This window comes from Vigna radiata, chromosome 3 (genome assembly GCF_000741045.1).
Source record: "Vigna radiata var. radiata cultivar VC1973A chromosome 3, Vradiata_ver6, whole genome shotgun sequence".
Taxonomy (NCBI): domain Eukaryota; kingdom Viridiplantae; phylum Streptophyta; class Magnoliopsida; order Fabales; family Fabaceae; genus Vigna; species Vigna radiata.
Genome location: NC_028353.1, coordinates 5405776 through 5427481, shown reverse-complemented (window position 1 = coordinate 5427481; position 21706 = coordinate 5405776). Strand labels below are relative to the sequence as shown.

At 31.3% G+C, this 21706-nt stretch overlaps 4 protein-coding genes across 5 annotated transcripts; 1 reads left to right on the top strand and 3 right to left on the bottom strand.

Moving 5' to 3' along the window:
• The first annotated feature begins 4797 nt into the window (after positions 1-4797).
• Positions 4798-8058, top strand: LOC106757392 (probable pectinesterase 15). 2 transcript variants are annotated; one of them, XM_022778974.1, is made up of 5 exons: positions 4798-5392; positions 6474-6645; positions 6863-7069; positions 7506-7756; positions 7854-8058. In XM_022778974.1, exons 1-5 carry the CDS (start codon positions 4977-4979, stop codon positions 7996-7998), a joined length of 1191 nt encoding a protein of 396 aa, XP_022634695.1. In that variant the 5' UTR covers positions 4798-4976; the 3' UTR covers positions 7999-8058. The 2 variants fall into 2 exon arrangements, with proteins under 2 accessions (XP_022634695.1, XP_014495542.2); XM_014640056.2 differs by having other exon boundaries at positions 4800-5392; positions 7830-8058.
• A 184-nt stretch (positions 8059-8242) lies between these two features.
• Positions 8243-9751, bottom strand: LOC106756929 (UDP-glycosyltransferase 73D1). Its single transcript, XM_014639527.2, has one exon. It carries the CDS (start codon positions 9749-9751, stop codon positions 8282-8284), a length of 1470 nt encoding a protein of 489 aa, XP_014495013.1. The 3' UTR covers positions 8243-8281.
• Positions 9752-12420: 2669 nt separating this feature from the next.
• Positions 12421-17550, bottom strand: LOC106758013 (UDP-glycosyltransferase 73C6). Its single transcript, XM_014640896.2, has 2 exons — positions 15955-17550; positions 12421-12886 (listed from the first exon to the last, which is right to left on the bottom strand). Exon 1 carries the CDS (start codon positions 17447-17449, stop codon positions 15980-15982), a length of 1470 nt encoding a protein of 489 aa, XP_014496382.1. The 5' UTR covers positions 17450-17550; the 3' UTR covers positions 12421-12886; positions 15955-15979.
• An 848-nt stretch (positions 17551-18398) lies between these two features.
• Positions 18399-20325, bottom strand: LOC106757418 (UDP-glycosyltransferase 73C3-like). The gene has a single exon (XM_014640087.2). The coding sequence runs from the start codon at positions 20180-20182 to the stop codon at positions 18677-18679; it is 1506 nt and encodes a 501-aa protein (XP_014495573.1). The 5' UTR covers positions 20183-20325; the 3' UTR covers positions 18399-18676.
• Positions 20326-21706: the final 1381 nt, after the last annotated feature.

Below are 21706 nucleotides of genomic sequence, written 5' to 3'. Positions count from 1 at the left end.
CTCCAACTAACTTCACTTTGTGTGAATCGAGTTTGGCAATTGAGATACATCGTATTCATACTATGTACTGTACTATTGTACTCTTTGTTTTCTCGTACTTTATGCTTTAATTCCAACTTCATTATATATATATATATATATATATATATATATATATATATATGTATCAATGCGCCTACTGTATAGTACAGTGGGCAAGCAATAAATGTTGGTGTTTAGAGAACTGTTTTCATACTCTGTTATCTGTTTTTATAGTTTTTCTTATAATGAAACAGTAGCAAATTGCTTCTTACTGATCATATCAGTCTGGAGATAATGGCACAAACTACTGCAATAGGTACATGACATTCTTTTTAAAGCTAAAACAACATCCAATTCAATGTTTTTGGAATTGAATCTTTGTTTGAGTGACTCAGTTTGCAATTTTCAGCTCCATTAAGCACCGAAGCTTTTGACTTCTGCAAGTATATATCCTAATAAAATTGATATATGGGGTTGATGCTGAATTTGTACCTAATATCTTTTTTAACTTACAATTTTTTTTTTATAGTTTGTAATTGTTTTTTTTTTAAATTTATAAACCAATAAAATAATGACAGATAATCTATTGTTAAAAAGTTATAAAAGAATTATGATATATAAATATTTTTTTTAACAAACAATAAACTAAATATCGTTATTTTATTGGTTCATATATTTAAAACGGACCAATTACAAATTATTATATAAAGTTATAAAAAATTGTCAAAAAAAATTGTTAAAAAATATTTTCTTTTTTAAATGACGTTATTTAATAAAATTTTTTACCTTTAATGTCATGCATGTGGAATATGTAACTATTGATAAAAAAAGAATCATTTCCTATGTTAGAAGAATCATTCCGATACCTTTACTTTAATATTAATTTTTTAATATTAATGAAAATTTTGGATTAAACATTAATATTAATTTTTTATATAAGTTAAATTTATATATTTTTTATATAATGTTGTTAATGTGTAATTTTAATAATAATTGCTACATGATAAATTTTACTCCATTATCACATATGATCATTTTCATATCGATTTTAGATGATAGTCTCTAAAGGAAAAAAAAAATCGAAAAGTTTGAGACTGAACTTGGCTAATGAGAAAAATCCAAACAGATATTAAGAATCATTAATATCAACATGTATCAAATAAAAGAGAAACATAAGAATAACTCAAAGAGAAAGACAATTTTATTTCTTTATTTAGTCATATATGACAAGTTTTTCATATAAAGTCTTCAATAAAATTCAGAATATAATATTTCCGTCTATTTTGAAGTAACCTAATCTCTTAATTATAAAAGGTACTTTGTAAAAGATAGGAAGAAAAAAAATATTTACCCCATAACTTGCAAAAATGATAAAAGATAATAACTTATGCTAATCACATATTCGGAACCTGAATTATGACTCTTTCGTGCCACCAAACCTTGTTTGTTTTGTTTTATTTTATATTTATTTTTCAACTTATTAACCTTGCTTTTACTTATGCTAATCACATATTCAGAACCTTTTTATATTATTTCTTTTAATATATATAACTTTTATTTATTATAAGCTTTAATATAATTTAATTTTTATATAAAATTATTTTGTTATATATTTTAGTTTTTTTTTAAATAAACATTTATTGTTAGAGTTACACATGCTAGAGTACTAGTTCAACAAATTACTAATTAGTAAAATGTTACTTATTTCATAAACTTTAACCCTTATAGTTAAACCAAAGATTTTTTTTTTTCGGAAATTATTTTTGAATGAGGATGTACTTAAAAAATATTTAGGAATTCAAATATTTTTTTTACTATTTATTGGGTTCACGTTTCATTCTAATTTGATATATTGGATATTCAGTTTTCATTTTTTATTAATTTCAAACATACTTTTAATTTTAAATATGATTTGATTTATAATTCTCTTAAAAGTTATTTATTGACTAAATAAAAGCACTCTATTTTTATACATCTACTAACAACTTATCTGATTTTTTTATTATCTATTTTGAGATTAAATTTAAATTTTTTCAATAATAACTTTATATGATAATATAAATTTTCATTATATCTAAAATATATTTTAATTATTAGATCTATTTATTTATGATACATTTTAAGTTTATTAAAACATATTAAAATACTATAACCCATCCCATAAATAAAAAGACTCTCCTTGTATTAATTTTCTGTCTTCCTCGGTTAGGCTTAGTGAGTGTGAGTGAAACTATAGTGTTCCTTTCTCCTTCTTTCTTCCTCTTTTCCTTTATCTTCAAATAATCCAATTAAAATCATGTTCATTTACATTGTTTTTATTGATCATAGTATTGATACAATATTAAATTAACATTGTTTTTATTAAATTAACATATGTTTTCTATTAAATTAACATTGTGTTAATTAGCTGTCAAAATCGTAACTTTTAGGTGATTTTAAAGATAGAAGTTATAGAAAAATATAAATTTCAACAAAAAAAATCAAAAAAGCAAAAAACTATTGCATTCTGATATCATAACTTATATAATAAATTTATAATGGAATTAATCCTAATAACTTAACACTCCATAAATAGAGTGATATACATCGTAAATGAAAGAAAATTTAAAATAGAGAATGAGAGAAGTGGTGGACAACGGTACAATCAAAGTTTGTGAAACTTTTCTTAAGTTTTTTTTTATATAAAACTTTTTTAAGTTGAAATTTGTAATCGGTTGATATAATATCTTTGAAATAATTAACAGTTTTGATCCGTTTTAAAAATATTTGACATACTAATAACTTTTAATATAATTAAGTTAATTATTTTAACAATATTTAATAAATTAGTAAATATTTAAAAATGTAATTTTGCGAATGATAAGAGTAAAAATAGATATAATATGCAGAAATATGTTTTGTGTGATCCATATTGAAAAAAAAAGAGAATGAATGAGTAAATTATGAGATGTATAATAGAATTTTTGCAAACTTGTTAATTTTGGTTTTATTTTGAAAGTATTTTGTAACTTAATGAAACTTTTTAATTACATAAACAAATATTATAATATTAAAATTAATTCATGCAACTAAAAAACAACTTTTAAAATATTTTTATCTTATAAATTTAATATATGTAGTTTACAAATCTTAATTGAAATAATCTTTTAAAAAAGACTAATGTAAAAATTAAATACTAAATGAGAACATAAAATCAAAAGTGCAATGAAAACTCTGAGGAACAAACTGGAGCTGAAAATGTAAAATTGTGATGAGTAGTATATATAACCTATTTGATACATCTAAACTGATTTTTCTATTGTGTCAATATCTAGGATTCTATACGAATTAGGATTACATGAAAATAATCCAAAACACTTCATGTTTAACAATATCAATACCCAAATTTAAACCTTTATAAACTAATTAATTAAATCTTTACTTATTTCATCGTCATGGATTTAACTAAAAAATATATAACACTTGCGCGGTTCCTAATAAAATTTCTGCAATACATATCATATATAGACATACATTCGGCCCCATAAACTTAACGTATAAATGTCACACTTACCAAATTAAATGTAACAAACAACTTACTTTTAAATTTTAGAAAAATGGTATATATATAAACTAAAACCACAACTTGCATCAATTCATGAATTTAACTTTTCCCTATTTAAAATGAACAAATTTTGTAACGTCTAATAATTGAATTCAATGTTTTATAAAGAAAGGACCCAAATATCATACAATCACATCAAAACCTGAAATATATATAAAAAGGAAAAATTTTTTTTAACAACATTTTTTAACAACCTTTTGACAACGCTGACAACTTGTGATTGGTCCGTTTTAAATATTTTTTAAACATAAATTCAAATAAACCAATACAATGATAACACGTGACCCGTTATAAAAAGAGTTGTCAAAAAGTGTTATTAAAATATCATTCTCCATATAAAAAATGGAATTAGTTCCTGTTATCTAACTTGTTATTTTCGCTTTAATTCTTGATATTTTCTTATTTTCTTTTACGACCTCCAAACGACACTATTCCAAAAATTATAGACTATCCCAAAGTGTTTATTTTAAGAAAAACCTTAATCACTAGTTCTTATTTCACATTTATTATTTTTCCGAAAATCAGAAAAAACAAGTCCAACTTCACAAATATTCTAACCAAATAAGTTATATAACATGGCAAAAATTATAAGTTAAACTTATCTCTTCATTCTCATTATTCTACTGAATTAAACTTGTCAGGGTCTTGAGTCTCGTTCATACTACCCCAGTAATGAATGGACCTGCATTTATTTTAGGACAATGATATTTTGATAACTTTTTTTAACAATTTTTTACAACAAAACACATGTCATTATTTTATTGGTTTGTTTAAATTGATGTTTGAAAAAAATATTTGAAAGAGACCAATTATAAACGGTCACATATGCGTTGTCAAAAAAAAAAAAGAGTTGTTAAAGAGACTTTTTCCTTTATTTTATCTTTGACTTCATTTTTTGTTGGAAAAAGTCTCTTTAACAAGTTTTTTTTTGACAACTTTTTGACAACGCATATGTGACAGTATTTGATTGGTCCGTTTCAAATATTTTTTTAAACATAAATTTAAACAGACCAATAAAATGATAACACATATTCTGTTGTCAAAAAATTGTTAAAAAGAGTTGTCAAAATATCATCGTACTTTTTTTTGTTCATTTTTAATCTTTGTGCAATTTCTTGGCGTGTCCATCTTCCAATCTCTATTACTGCGCATCTTTGTTTTACCATATCAATTTTCTACATAGATCAATAATGCTTTAAAAAACAGTCTCCAGTATCCTCTGAAAGCCTAACTAGACATGACATGACACAACTCCATACGAACATTTCTTACCTCCCACTCCAATCAACCATCACCAGCACAACCTTTTTTAGCTCAATAAGAAACATAAACTAACCATTTCATAAAACTGATGATGGGATTCAACAGAAACCTCTTCTGCCTTTCTGCCTTTCTCATTTTTCTCTTTTCTATCTCCTTTATTTTCTATTGCACTTCACCTTCCCCCACTGATAACACAGCCATTAATCCTCACGACAGTTTCAGTTTCCAGCTTGGTATATTTAGTGGCGCTCAAGACTTGGTATCTCTGATAACAAGTATAGCTAGGAGGAGACACCATCACCACCACCATCATCATCATCAAAAGGAAAAATGTGAAGGGGCCAAGTGGGATTCCAGGCTTATTCAAGCCTATAACGTGAGTCTTGTTTTCACGGTTGATTTAAAGGGCTGTGCTAACTTCAGTAGCGTTCAAAAAGCTGTTGATGCTGTTCCTGAATCTAGCTCTGATACCACCCTCATCATAATCGATTCTGGTACATACAGGTCGTTCTCTTTCTCTCACTTTTTCTTCATCCTTTCTGCCTCATCATCACCTTCACTTTACTTTTTCTTTCATCTGTTAAACCAAAACACCTAGTTCAAGTCAATCATGAATCCAGAAATCAAAAAAATGATTCTAAATTACGTCTGAATGGACGCAGTGAAGGATAAAATTATAGATGACTTGGTCGTAAAGCTGTGTATTCCATGTCATGAACTTACCCAAAAAGTTAAATTATTAGGTGGAGAAAACTCTTTCTCGTATCACTCACAGCAACTCCATCAACTTTTATGCATTCTCCTTTATAAGGTTCCACTCTTACGAGAATCAGCCATTAATATCCGTTGAGTTAGTATATAAAGCTTCTCAAGGAATAAAAAATTTAATTACAATAATTCATTTTTTTAGTGTCAAAATAAAAAATTATTAAAGTAAGGATTATTTATAAAAATCTTGCCTAGGAATAAATCTACAGTAAAAAGTGGTGTAAGATTACTTATGGATATGTAGTGAACATAAAAATGAAAGAATAATGGATGATCGTTAGTGTTTTCATTCAAAGCTGAAGAACATGACTAGACGTGTCTGGCTATATATAATTATAGCATTTTTATTTTTATACTTCATTCCTTTTTTAGAAAAATATTTAGCATTATAACAAAAATCTTGAAAAACCAAAACCCCAAGCATTTAGATGCAATAACCTATCTAGAAGTGAAGTTGAAAATTTTACATTATATAATTTATTTCTACTTTAATATATATATATATATATATATATATATATATATATATATATTCGATTACTTATAAATAATTAATTAAATCGTATAATTTATTCATAAACCAATAAACTTCAATTAGTAACTCTATCTCACTTCAAATATGTAATTAGAATTTTTTTTTAATATTGATAAATGTGTTAGTATTTTATTAGGGTAGAAGTTGAACTCGTAATCTTTTATCTTTTATACATTTCTTTTTAATCCTATAAAACCAATCTTATAATTCTGAAAGATTAGTGAAAGATTGGAACTGATAACCTTGTTCCTCAAATATTTGATAAGTTGTTACAAATCACAGGGAGAAGGTAGATGTGCAAGCCAACAAAACAAACTTAATAATTCAAGGTCAAGGATATCTGAATACATTCATAGAATGGAACGACACCGCCAATTCCACCGGCGGTACTTCCTACAGCTACTCTTTTGCCATCTTTGCTTCTAAGTTCACTGCTTACAACATCAGCTTTAAGGTAATTAAGCATGCATGAAATTTCATGTTACTTTTCTTTGGTCAATATCTGTTTTGTTTCTGCATGGATATAGATATGAGTAATGGTAAAACTATTAACTATAGTATAATCTCAGTAAGTGTAAAACAGAATTTTGAATATTAAATAATTATTGTTTCTGGGATATTATCATGGCCATGTGATTTCTGAGATTTTTACAATTTGATTCTCTGAAAAGAACACGGCTCCCCCACCGTCACCAGGAGAGGTGGGGGCACAAGCAGTAGCACTGAGAGTCACCGGTGATCAAGCAGCCTTCTATGGATGTGGATTTTATGGTGCACAGGATACACTGAATGATGATCGTGGAAAACATTATTTCAAAGAATGCTTAATCCAAGGTTCCATTGATTTCATATTTGGAAATGGTAGATCACTTTATGAGGTAAGAAAAGAGAACTTTCTTCCATTCAAAGTATATATATATGTCTTGTCTATCGCAATTCATTACCCAATACATGACATTGCTTAAGGTTTTGGATTCTCTCATATCCAAAAACTAACCACAAGAATCCGTTAGGTAATGTTCTTGTAGCATGTTTGCCTTCTTCGGGATATATTTATATAATTTTGTGAGAAAAAGGTGTCATCAAATGAATTTTTAATCTTTATATTAGTTTCATTTTTCAGTGCTTTTTTGTCGTTTTGGTTTACTATTTTGTTTTCACATGATATATATACATTTAAAAACATTACGCAACAATTACTTTATAATAGCATCTACTAAATAATAATATAATGTGGTAATCATATTATAAAGATGTATTAAGTGAAAATGAAAGTATGAAACAGGAATTTAGTTGTGACAGTGAGACGTGCAGGATTGTAGCATAAACTGTGTAGCAAAAGCAGAGAAGGATGAGATTAGTGGGTCGATCACTGCTCAAGGGAGACAATCGATGGATGATAAAAGTGGGTTTTCCTTTGTGAATTGTAGCATCGTTGGGAGTGGAAGAGTGTGGCTTGGAAGAGCTTGGGGAGCCTATGCCACTGTCATCTTCTCGACAACATACATGTCTGATGTCGTAGCACCTGAAGGATGGAATGATTGGAGAGATCCCTCTAGAGACCGGTATCTATGCATTATACCTTTTATCTCTTCGCTTTCAACCATGATTCACTGTCTCATATTTTCACTCACACAGGAGCGTCTTCTTTGGGGAGTACAGTTGCCATGGAGCTGGAGCAAATTATTCATCCAGAGTCTCTTATGCCAAGCAACTCAGGGATTACGAAGCAAACTCTTACATGGATATTTCATACATTGATGGAAATGATTGGCTCCTTAATTATCGTTATACTTATGTTGAATAGGATTTGGGAACAAATTAAGTTTCTTTTTTGTTCTTTTGTTTGATATGAATAAATTTGACGTACGTCACTTCAAAAAGTTCTTAATTATAAAATCTTACATTTTATGTGAAGATAATTAAATAAGAAAATGAAACAAAATAACTAGCCGATTCTAAAATTTTAATTAAATTTTATTTTATTATAAGTCATCAAGAGAAAATGACACAAGGATAAACAAACATATATCCCTTGTTAGTTACCGGGTAGGCAAGGAAGACCTTGACCCAGATGTTTCACATATTAATTAATTAACACTAATGTTGACAATGTCTTCAATTAAGCATGAAAGGTTGAAGTGAGAAGAACCTTCCTCCGCCATGGCATTTCTTGCCATCTTTCCAAGCTCTATTGCTCTATTCCTCCTGTTTTCCCCGTCTCCACCGCCCGCCATGCACATCTCTATAGCTTCAGTGATTCTAGTTTTCTTCACCATTGCACCAACTTTCTCTTCATCACCCCACCTCACCGGAACCTCCACACCCATTCTAACTCCAATTTTCAAAACTTGCACGATAAATTTTTCATTCAAGAATTGCTCCGCAAATAAAGGCCATGTTATCATGGGCAACCCAGATGACACGCCTTCTATGGTTGAATTCCAGCCACAGTGGGTCAAGAATGCACCAACCGAAGGGTGAGACAATATCAATGTCTGTGGAGCCCATCCCTTTATGACAAGTCCTCTTCCTCTTACCCTTTCATCAAATTTTTCATTCTCTAACCAATTATTTACCTCTGTAATATTTTCTCCAGCAGTTTTTACCACCCATATAAATGGTTGACTTGATGCTTCTAAACCCAAAGCAATTTCTATCAATTGAGATGTAACAAGCCTACACAAGCTGCCAAGGCATGCATAAACAACTGATCTTGGCTCCTTTGAGTTTAGCCATTCCAAGCATTGCTTCTCTTCAATTGAAGGCTTGTTTCCTCTCTCAAACTTGTCCAAACTATCCTTGTTGGATAAAGACACAGGACCAATGCACCAAACTCTCTTGTTCAAGGCCTTCTCATACTCCTTTACACAACCATGTTCCAATTCTTCAAAGCTATTTACCACAACCCCAGAAGCAGACATTTCGGCCTCCAACATTTTGTGTCTAAAATCATCCAAATCAGGCAGAGAAAAAAAGGCTCCGGGGAGCTGAGCTTTGGTTATCTCAATCCTCTGGGGCAGTCCGGGAATGAGAAAAGGTTCTGCATCAGAAGAGCAAGAAAGATGAGAATTGTAGAGCTTGATATTATAGGAGCTAAGTAATGAAAAACACGACATCCCATGAAAGACAAGCCTTGGAATGTTGAACTTCTTGGCTGTTACAGAAGTCCAAGAAAGGCATTTATCTGATATAATGCAACTTGGAGGAGAAGGGTGGTTTTGAAGGTACTCCTCCACAGGTTCTTGCATCATGTCAAGGCCAATATAGAAGTTTCTGAGAAGGTTTTTTGATGGTAAAGCATCAAGATTTTCGCAGCCCAATGGAAGTCCTACTTTCTGGCATGGAAATGGAACTTGTAGGAGCTGAATTGGAAGGCCAGATTTTGCTGCTCTAACAACGGTTTGCCCCATTCTTGAGGCATTGTTAGGGGTACTTATCAATGTGATGATAACACCTCTCTCTGCCAAAATTCTTGCTATGTCAACCATTGGGATCATGTGCCCTTGAGCCAGAAGTGGAACCAACACAAAATGAGGCTGCTTCAGTGGCAAAGCCATTGCGAAATGAAGTTAAACTATCTAATAAAACAGGTTTTGTAAATGCTATTGAAATAAATTCAGAAGGCCAATATATATTGTTGGCCATGAGTCATAGTATGATATTTCTATTTAAACTGATGACCATGATTTCAAACCTTCGAGAGCTTTTTTTTTTTTCTTTTATGATGATAAAATATTAACTTCAAAGTAAATTAAAAACAAAAAAATCAAAGTAAATTAATGAAGAAGTAATCTCAAATCAATTTATTTGTCAATTTTCCTGCAAATTAGTTTTTTGTGCCCTTTAACTCTATCCAAATTTAGTATACATAACTGTTATTTGTTAATACTTGATGCAGTTTTTATTTTTTTTTTATTTATTATTTTTTTTTTATGAAATAAGCTTAATTAATTGCATTTGATTAGTTTCAGTTGTTTTTAGAATACAAATTTCTTTGGTTGTTGAAGCATTTGATATATTCAGATACCCATGTGACGTAATTTGAGCACTTGTTAATGCGATGAAGTTTACGACTAATTCATATATTAATTTTATATTTTAATAAACGACAACAAATGGTTAGTTTAAATATAAAACTTTGGCACTCATAAAGCAACTTATAACTTTTATTTATCTTATTATAATAATGGTATGAAATTATTGTTTTAACTATACATTAAACGTATTTCTTTTTTGACGAAAATATAGTTATAACTGTTACAAGGTTGCTTTAAAAAGATAAACACGTCCATAAAATCAATCACGTATATAACGATTGATGAGTTGAATCACTCAAAGTACGCAATACGACTTACAGAAACAGTGGGTTCATCGTTGACTAGGTCAAAAGTTGAATCACTCAAATACGCAATTTGTTCCGTGGGAAAGGATTCATCTTTCAACCAAGAATTATGGGTAAATGGATATGAAAAGCTGTAAATATAGAAATCTATTCAATTATGTTCATATGGTACTATATCAATCATATATGAATAAGTTGATATGTTTCTCTTTTTTGCTTGCTTTTGGAATATTTCTTCTCAAATTATTTTTTTTAATCCTATAAAATATCAATTTTCACCAAAATACTTAAATACAAGAAGATTTATTTTAACAATTTAGAGATAAATTTAAAAAGGCATGAGTGTTTGTTTTTCTATTTGTTTTCGTCGAAACATGTAGTATTTAAACTTGGAGAGTTCTATTGAGATGTGAATATGATTTAGATGGGAATATGACTTTTTCAATATAAAAAGAAGAAATTGTCTTTCTTATTGCATAAATATGGTGAATGAAACATGTGGAATGTTTGAAGGAATTGTAGACTAAAAAAATTTAATGTAGGTTTAAGTTAAAATTTAATATAGTTTTAAGTTAAATGTTTAAATATGAATTGAATGTTTGTTGTTGGATAAACATAAACATGGCTTAAACAGAAAGAGTCATAAATTTATCACTTTAAATTTTTAAATTAAAGATAATATATAAGTCTTTTGTATAAATTTATTGGGATTTGTAATCTTATAGTTATAATATTTATCATTAGACTAAAATTTATAATTAATAATTAAAGCATAATTTTTTATTTATTTAAGAGCATAGTCATCTAAACATTACGATTCGATTGTAAATCGACTTACATGTTCTTCACCACAGATAATTGAATTTTTTTTTATCGTCAAAGAATTATCTATATTTTTAATAAAGTGTTTGGGATGTTCATTTTCTTCCTTTTGCAATTCGTTTGTTGTTTGTATATTGCGTCTCCTTGTTGCTTGAGAGTGTTGTGTACGATGGTTTATCCATGTGCTAACGTAACGAAACAAAGGTTAGTAAATAGATAAAACAGTGATGTTATTAAATTAACTTTATAATTAATTAATTTATCGGAAGTTTATGCAGTCCATCATTAATATTATAAAAGTTGGTAAACTTGATCTAATAAGTAAAGGTGACAAAATGGAAAAACAGGTTAGTCTAGAATGTTTTGGTCCGATCTTAATTTGTTAAAAATGATTTGGGTCGGATTAGTTCGCTATCTAAAATCAGGTCAGAAATTACAAGATTCTCTCTCACAGGTCGGCCGACAGACTAGTCGCTTGACGCATTTCTTTTAACTTTTTTATTATTATTTTTTTAAAATTAATTTTTTTTATACATACTATTAATAAATATTTAAAATATATTTAATTATATAAATATTTTTAAAATTTTTAATTGATTAAATTATTTTATTACAATTAATAATTTTTTTTATACATACTAGTTGATTTAGTGCTTTGTGTACCAATGATTTCAGCAAATGAAGGACTTTTTTGTTTTTGTTTTTATATTTTATTTTCAATTGTGTTTGAGCTAATACGTAACCAGTTAGAATAATATATTCTCACCCTAAAAGAATAGTTTTGATTGAACTTGTGCTTGGTGAAATCTTTCATATTAGAGATAATAGCCAGTATCCCTCTGCCTGAAAAAACTGTTGTGGAGATAATAGCCGAAATTACCAAATATGTACGTAGGTGTAGATGTAGTTCTATTTACTTGAAATAATGTCTCAACTGCAACTTTAGTAGAACTGTATTGTCGTTTGGCTTTTTTACATCAACACAGAACTGGACACAAGTTGGAAACAACTTGGTGCTGATACTACTGGTAAAGTAGCTCTCAATTCTGAGATCTTGTCTCCTATGTCTATTGATTATTAAGTGGTCGGTCATCCTTTGTAAGCAACCACAGAAGAATAAGAGGAGACATTGGAGATTATTTTGCTGAACTGAGAATTACTGATATGATTAGCCTTCTTGATTCACTGCATCTTTTTTTTTTTTTTGTTCTTTTAATAGTTCATGCCTGCTGTGGTCAATATCATGAAGGAAAATGCAGCATTAGTGACTTTGATTAAGCCACAATTTGAAGCTCGTAGATTTCAAGTCAGGAATACAAACTCCTATTATATAATTTTGTTGTTTGTTTTGATATTGTCGGCAATAATAATGTGCATTTAAATATGCTCTACATGATTAATATGATATGGAAGAAGTTTAGGTCAACTAGGTGAAATACTACAAATGCACCTTTGCATTTTCTTCTCTGGCATTTCCCTTTCTTTCATCTTGGTTTATTGAGACATTGCGTACATATATTTGGTGAACCTGTTACGTTTCTTGGTATCAAGTAACCAAGATACTATCTTAGAGTCAATAAGCACAACAAGTTTATGAATTTTCACATGGAAGAAACAGTTTTATTGAATGGAAAAACAGTGAAAGCAATCAACAACAGTCAAAGAAAAAACTTTCCCTTACAGAGGACAGATCCTGTTTTAGAAATAAAACACTCGACCCCCGACTCAATACACTCACAACTCCTTAAAAGACATAAACAAAACATAACTGACAGAAATGATCACGAACTGCTATAAAACTTCTCCTAACTCCTCCAACCATCACTTACTAATGGTTCTTTTTATTTTTGCTGACATAAACCTTTCAAGACCTATCAGTACCCGAGACTAGATCAGTTTCATATGCTAAATCTGAGGGAATTGGGTAGTAGTAGGGAGTTTATCTGTAATAATACTAATACTACGTAATCTTTGGTTGTAGAGGAAGGCTAGAGATCTTGAGTGAATATGCTTCTCCAAAGATTGTCAAGGGATGGCCTCTTTTGCTCTCAGCTCATGGATTTTGTTAGGGATATCCAATGATTTATTTTCAAATAAATTGCTAAGATACACACTTTTCTAATTTCAAAACATATCACCAATGCGATTTTTAAATGTTAACTTTGCTGCATAGATTTTGTCAGTCAATTTAATGCGTGAAAAGACAATTTTTATCCCAATGTGTCCGATGAAAATAACAATTGTATATTTATCGTTTTGTGCAAGTGGGATTATACTCATTATAGTTTTGTATCAAATAATCGTCATTGTTGCCCCTTGTAAATAAAGAAGAGAAAAGTACTATCTCTATAACCTTTGAATATTGTATTCTGTTCAGGTAAGAAAAGGAGGGATAGTGAAAGATCCTATTGTCCATCAAGAGGTGCGGGAAATTTTGCTATCTGATCAGATTGTTTATTCTCTATATTACTCAAAATCTAATGTAATTAGTAGAAATAGAACTATTTGAAGACAAGTTAAACGCAATGCTTTATAATGTCCAATTCGTATTTTATCTCCTTCTAACACAATCTAATTCAAAATAGTTATATGTTAAAACAAGATATAACACCTTGTATGGAACAGAGTAGTCTTTACAGATAGCAATATCCTCTCTATGGATTTCTGACTTTCTGCTTATAGCTTTACCAGTGAAGCTCTCCAATTGTTCTACGAAGGGATTGGAGAACTCCAAGTCTGACCTAATTGTACGATTTCCTCTTGGTAAATAAAACAACACAATATTGTCAAGGTGGAGCTTGAAAAGAGATTGCCGAAAACAATACTCAGACTCTACCATGTCATTAAAAATTGCACAGTCTGTATGTCACATTGCAAGGAAGTTAACGCCGTCTATTGAATTTAACGCCATAAACTTTATTGAGTCAATTCTACCAAAATTAGGATCTAATTGAACACTTTCAAAATAGAAAGACCCAATTGGATCAAACATGTCGAACCTATTAAACTAATATATTATTATATACTGGTATCATATGGCATGCAGGCAAAGTATATTTTGACGGGAAGTTTGTAAATAAAGCCGGTATCCATCTGCCTGAAAAAACTGTTGTAGAGATAATAGCCGAAATTCCAAAATATGTATGTAGGTGTAGACATAGTTCTATTTACTTGAAATAATGTCTCAACTGCAACTTTGGTGAAACTGTATTGTCGTTTGGCTTTTTTACATCAACACAGAACTGGACAGAAGTTGGAAACAACTTGGTGGTGATACTACTGGTAAAGTAGCTCTTGATTCTGAGCTGTCAACTGGAGGCTTTACTGGCTGCTTACTTCATTATGGTGCATCACATGTTTATGGAGTTGGCATAGGTTATGGACAGGTAACTTGATAGATAATTCAGTTTTTTTTGTTATGTTAAGAAGTAGATTTTAAGTTTAATTTAATTCCACAAAACCAGTTTGTAAAATGAAGGTTATTCTTACTTATATATTATAGATTGGTCTTATCAACACTCGGTAGGACTTCCAACACACCCTCTCTCATGCTAAGGTATGTGCATCTCGAGCGTGAAATTAAACATTAATGGATGGTCTGATAGTAGATTGAACAATATGTCCAACAAATAACAAATTTTTCTTAGATAGACTCTAATATATTAAACAAATAATAAATTTTGTTAAGATAGACTATAAATATGCTGAACAAATAACAAATTTTGCTAAGATAGATTTTAACCAAGCTCTAGTATCATGTTGAGAAATAGATTTTAAGTCTAATTACATAAAAAATGTGATACTGATGCTGGTGAAGCTATATTGATAATTTTTTTTCCTTCTGTTAAATGCAAATCCAGCTATGTGGTTTTTCCTTAATATTTCTTTAGTTTTGTGTCTAAGATTTCTTATATTCATTGTTTGTGTTGAATGTTTAGTTATGTAGTTATTCCTTAGAGGCTTAACTTGCATAGCACAGTACTTTTATTTTGTTAAACTTTTTTTTGGACTTATTTTTATTAGTCATGCCTTGGATTAATAATGATTGTCTGGCTAAACCTACGACTTTCAATTCTAATGACGAATATATCTTAAGTTTTGAGCACCATTTTGTCTGTATCTGCTCTCTTGGTATAATGGCCTTCTACTACACCTCTACTTCTTTTGGGGTTGATCGTCATGCCTTATGGTCTAGGATTAGGCACACTAGATCGTACTCTGGTATCATTCCGTTATGTAAAATAGCTTACATTCCAGAGGTATTAGAGAATGACTGCTGCAATCTTTTCTTTGTCTGTATATGTAGGCATATATTACTGTGAAGAGGACAGGCTGACTCAAGGTATGAACTCTAATTGTTAATAATGAATTCATAAAGTGCCTAGGTCATTTATTTTTGTGTGATAAGGGTCTGATCCACAGGCTTAAGATCGTATTACTCATTCTAGTTGAGTGATAGTGGACTAAAATCATCAGATAAAATATTGGGCGGGTATAATTAACTTGACAGTCTTAAACACAATAAACATTACAAAATTACTAATGTATTTTACTAATTTGCTAAGCAGAATTAGGAAATCTGTGGAAATAATATACCTTATATGCTATTGATAACCGAAGATTAGTTTTTGTGGGAGTGTTGCATGATGTCTTGGATTAGCTGGGTGACATTGAAGTGAGAGGAGCCTCCTTCTACAGCTGTCTTAGCCATCTCTGCAAGCTCTCTGACCCTTTTTCTTCTCTCTTCACTTTCACTTCCCTCATCCATTAACTTCTCTATAGCCCTCACTACATCTTCCTTCTTCACCAATACCCCAGTTTTCTCTTCATCACCCCAGAGCACCGGAGTTTCCACCCCAACGCGTACACCAATTCTTATAATGTTCACAACAAACCTCTCATTGAAGAATTGGTCCCCAAACAATGGCCACGTAAGCATTGGCACGCCAGCGGATATTGCTTCTAGGGTTGAGTTCCAACCGCAGTGTGTCATGAACCCTCCAATTGCAGGGTGTGATAGTATTAGTACCTGAGGAGACCAACCCAGAAGCATTAGACCTACCCCCTTGGTCCTTTCCTCAAACCCTGATTCCTTAATCCACTTCATCAACTCTTCTGTTTGATTCCTTTCCCTGATGACCCAAATGAACGGTATTTTGGATGCTTCTAAGGCCATACCAAGCTCTATCAACTGCGACGGAGTTAAATTGCATATGCTCCCAAGGCACACGTAAATGACTGAATTTGGTTTTTGTAAGTCAAGCCACATCATGCAACTATGAGCATCACTTGATGTGTTGTTGCTGTTCCCTCTCTGAGCCTTATCCAAATCATTCCTGTTTCTAAGTGAAACGGGCCCAACAAACCACACTTTATTGTTTCTGGCCTTCTTGAAATCCCCTGCATATGCTTGTTCCAACTCCTCAAAAGAATTCACGACCACCCCATAAGTAACCGCTTCTGCTGCGGCCATTTTTCCAACAAACTCGCTCCAGTTTTCGTGCATAGGTCTTGCCGTCTGTGCTTTTGTGATCTCAACTTTGTCAGGGATGTCAGGTATGGAAAAGTACTCTGAATCTGTGGCTATGGTATCAAAAACCTTAGAAGTGACCAGCTTTTGCTGCCACCAGAGACAGAAACCACTAACGCCGTAGAAAGATATTCTGGGGACGTTGAATTTGGTGGCGATGTCGGCTGTGTATGTTAAACCCACGTCAGAGATTATGCAGTTTGGTTTCGGTGTCAACTGTTCAAACACTTTCTCAGCCGGTTCGTGTAGAATGGTGTTTGCGGCAAGGAAGAAATTCAAACCCATGCCCATAGAAGGCAGCATGTCAAAATTCTCACACCCTTCTGGAAATCCAGCATCATGGGATGGAAATTCGAGTTGAACCAATCGGAGGTTGAGGCCTGAGTCGGAAGCACGGGAAAAGGTTTCTGATAAACGAGAAGCGTTATGTACGGTGGTGACTACAGTAACAATCGCGTTATTCTGTGCCAATATTGTTGCAAGGTCTGTCATTGGGAGCAAGTGGCCTGGGGACATGAGAGGAAACAGAACGAAGTGAAACTGAGATTCTTGGGATGCCATTTGGATTTGAATTGGTCTAATGACAAAAGCTGAAACTCACTTGTTTATAATCTGTTAGACACTTGTTTTAGAAAGCATGTCATGGCTATTTTTTGTGGTGGCACAGCTTCCTATGGTGAAGACTTGCAAGAATTGCAAGTCAACACGTCTTTAGTGTTAATCTGCTAATTAGATGAATTTTTAATGGTTCTCAGCTAACAAAGAAGATTGGAGCCGTAAGAACATGACTCGTACATTACACAAGAATTTGACACATTTGAATTTGAGTTTCTTGTTAATGTATAGAACTTATCAACAAACAATTTATATAACTAGTTAATTAATTCCATTTTCCTAAAAAATAGTTATTTTTTCTCTTTCATCTATGGTAAAGACTTAACTAATCTCCTTAATCTAACGTGAGATGAGAATGTGTGAATAATCAATTCTTTAAGAGAATTTAGAATACATTATTTCATATGTCGAGTCTTTGCCATGATATATTATTTCAACGTGTCTCTTATTTTATGTAAGGGTACAGAGTAAGAGGCAAAATTAATAAGTAAATAATGAAGATGATTAAATATATGTATAAAAAGATAAACTTATAAATCATAGACATGTTAGGTGTTTTTTTTTTTTTTATCATTTCTTTTAATTTATCAAAATGAATAATTTTTAAATGAATTATGAACATCATGTTAAAATAATATAATTTTATTATAAGAATTATATAAAAGTCAAGTAATTTTAGTTCAAAATATTTTTAAAGTTAAAATCGTATGAAATTAATACGATTTTAATAAAAAATTATATTAAGATGACATGACTTCAATTTAAATAACTTGAACTACAAAATTTTTAAAATATTTTGAACTAAAATTAGGCCATCTTGACACAAGTTTTTTTTACAATGAAATTGTATCATTTTAAAACAAATTACCAATTTCCTAATTTTTTTAAAATTATCCATTTTAATAATTTTTTTTTTTTTAAAATACCCTACTTTGATAAAGGAGACATGTTACATGTAATTCCCTTTCTTTCATCTCATAAATAAGATATCTCGGGTACCCTCCTCCTTTCTTTCCTAGCATATATTCAATTCAACCTTTAGCAGATCAAAGATCCATTTTTGGTGCTTCATTCAGACAAAGCTTAAGCAACAAAAGACCCAATTTAAAATTTAAAAGTGCAATCGGAGTCTAGATTAAATCAAACATACTATAGGACATCCTTGAATAAAATTTACTCCAAAAAAACATTTGGTGTGTCATTTAATTGTGACATTTTCAAACGGATGATGTCTTCGATTAGCAGAGACATGTTGTTGTAAGATGAACCACCTTCTTCTATTGTTTTCCTTGCCATGTCTGCATAATTTCTTGCTCTTTCCCTTATCATTTCTTTTTCTTTTCCTTCACCCATTACATTCTCAATTGAATCCGTAACATTGTCCCTGGTCACCTCTACTCGAGCTTTGAATTCATCTCCCAAGCGCACAACAGTTTCAGCTCCTGCACTCACTCCAGTCTCCACCACCTGCACAACAACCTTCTCATTAAGAAACTGCTCGGCATACAGAGGATAAGTCACCAACGGAACCCCTGCACAGATCCCTTCAAGCGTCGAATTCCATCCACAATGTGTCAAAAACGCTCCTATTGCTCTATGTGATAATATCAACACTTGTGGCACCCAACCCTTTATCAGAATCCCTCTCCCTTTCACCCTTTCTTCAAACCCATCTTCCAACAGCCATTTCTCTGTTTCCTCTCTTCTATATGCACCTCTAAGAACCCAAATGAATGGCCTTTTTGTCGCTTCCAATCCCAACCCCACTTCTATTAACTGCTCAGGCGTTGCACGGTTTTGACTACCAAGACACACATAAATCACAGACCTTGCAGGCCATGAATCAAGCCACTTCACATATCTACTCTCATCACTCGAGTTTCTCTTACTTCTCAGACCCTTCTCCCTGTCATCCTTATTGCACAGCGACACAGGTCCTACACACCATACCTTATGCCCCGTAACCCTTTCGTACTCTTTCACATACTCTGCTTCCAACTCTTCGAAACTATTTACCACTATCCCATATGCTTTTTTCGCAGCTTCCCTTATTGCCTCACGGAAAGCTTGCAACCTCAAGTCCCTGCCTGGGTAGAATATCCCGGGGAGTTGAGATCTTCGCAATTCGATCTTGTGGGGCATTCCAGGCACAAGAAATTTCTCATCATAAGATGCAGCTTCATGGACCTTGTTCTTGTTTAAACTGTGACAGCAAAGCAGATAGAAACAACTAGTCCCGTCGAATACTATTCTAGGAATATTTAACTTGTCAGCAACACCAGCGGCGCACAAGAGATTTGTGTCGGCAATTATGCAGCTTGGAAACGGGCTTTGGTTTTGTAGAAGCTCTTCTATTGGGCGCTGCAACAAGTTAAGAGCGACATTGAAGTTGTATAGGAGATCCATTGAAGGAAGAGTGTCTTGGCTCTCACACCCCTCTGGTATTCCAGCCTCAGCCCATGGAAACGGAACATGAAGAATCTGGATGGGTGAGCCAGATTGAATCTCTCTGTCTATGCTATCTTGGAAGTGGATGGAATTGAGGGGTGTGGTGACTATGCTCACTTTCACTTTGCGTCTTGCCAACATTTTGGCCATGTCCACCATGGGAAGAAGATGACCTGGGGCCATTAACGGTATGAACACAAAGTGGAGGTTGCAGAGGGATGTTGAATCCATTGTTTACAAGCTTCTGTGTTGTGGGAGATTCTGACAAATGGAAAAGACTCTCACTTTCCCTTTTAACAAATAACCATGGATGTTTGCTTTGCACACTGCAATACTAAGCTGAAAAGACTGCCAGCATATGGCCATGTGCTGCTATCTCCAAAGCCGTAACATGCCTGGAAGATAGCAGACAAGAGACAAAATTAAAAACAAAATATTAAGGTCAAAATTATATAAAACTAGTATTTGTATCCGTGCAAATGCATGGGTATTTTTTTTAATTATATTTGTTATTTAATAATAAAAATGGATTAATCTTATATGTTATACTGTAATCATAATTAAAGTAATAATTGTATAAACATTTTCAACTTCAATCAATATGTGTCAAAACTAACCTGCAAAGACGGCCAGTGCTTGCAACCTCCAAAGTGGTAACATGTGTATTGAAAATAATAGAAAAGCCACAAAATTTAACAAAAACTAAGATCAAGATTATATAAAATTTATGACAATGTATAATACACTTTTATAGGTTTTAAATATAAAAAACAAAATGGTCTCATTTATTTTAATATTAATTCTTACCTTTTTCAAAGTATACATCATAATTACATAACATTCTCTTTTACTTTTAATATCAGTCAACAAGCTTTTCAAAATTAGTCTCATAATTCCTCCATTATTTAATTATATTTATAATGTAAAAGCACTAGTACAAAACGAATTATGATGTACATAATTTTATAGGTCTACATATTTTATTACGTAGTAAAAATTTATGTTATCTGAACATATTATGACACTGTTTCTAAAATCAGTCCATTTTTTTATATNAATATTGGAGAAAATTGTTTCGAATATTATTTCTAAAATCAGTGATAATATAACTTTCCTTATTTTTTTTCCAGACATATATGTTTCCTGATGATGGGAAAAACTCAGGAAAAATACAAGGGGTTAGTCATTGACAGCATTAAGGACGATTGTAATCGGCTAATGAAACGNACGAGGGAACCAGAACCCTACCATAGTCCCGGATTAATCATAGCGGTAAAGCATTTCTTGATAAAGCATTGATAATCTCTGTATAACCTATGCTTGATAAAGCAACCCTTCTTGATAAGCCTTTTGTTTCCTAAATAATAAGGTTAAGTAGGGCTGGGCAAAAATAACTGATTTGTATTGTACTGTAGTTAACTGTACTATATTATACTAAAAATAACTAATCCATTTCTAGTAACAGTTCAGTATACTATCTTATGTTCAGTTTTTAAAAACTGAACTGATAACAGTTACAGTTCAGTTAATTGTGAGAACGGTATCTACTCTTACATCTTCTCTAATTTCAGTTCAATTATTTCATCTTGTCAAAAAAACTTTATTTAATAATAAAATATTAATAAAAATAACTGTTCACATAAAAAAATAATAATTAATTTTTTAAAACAACTTTATTATCACAAAATTTATATTTTTATCAATAAAAATAAAAAATGTAATTTATATTTTTATATTTTTTAAGTTATATATATA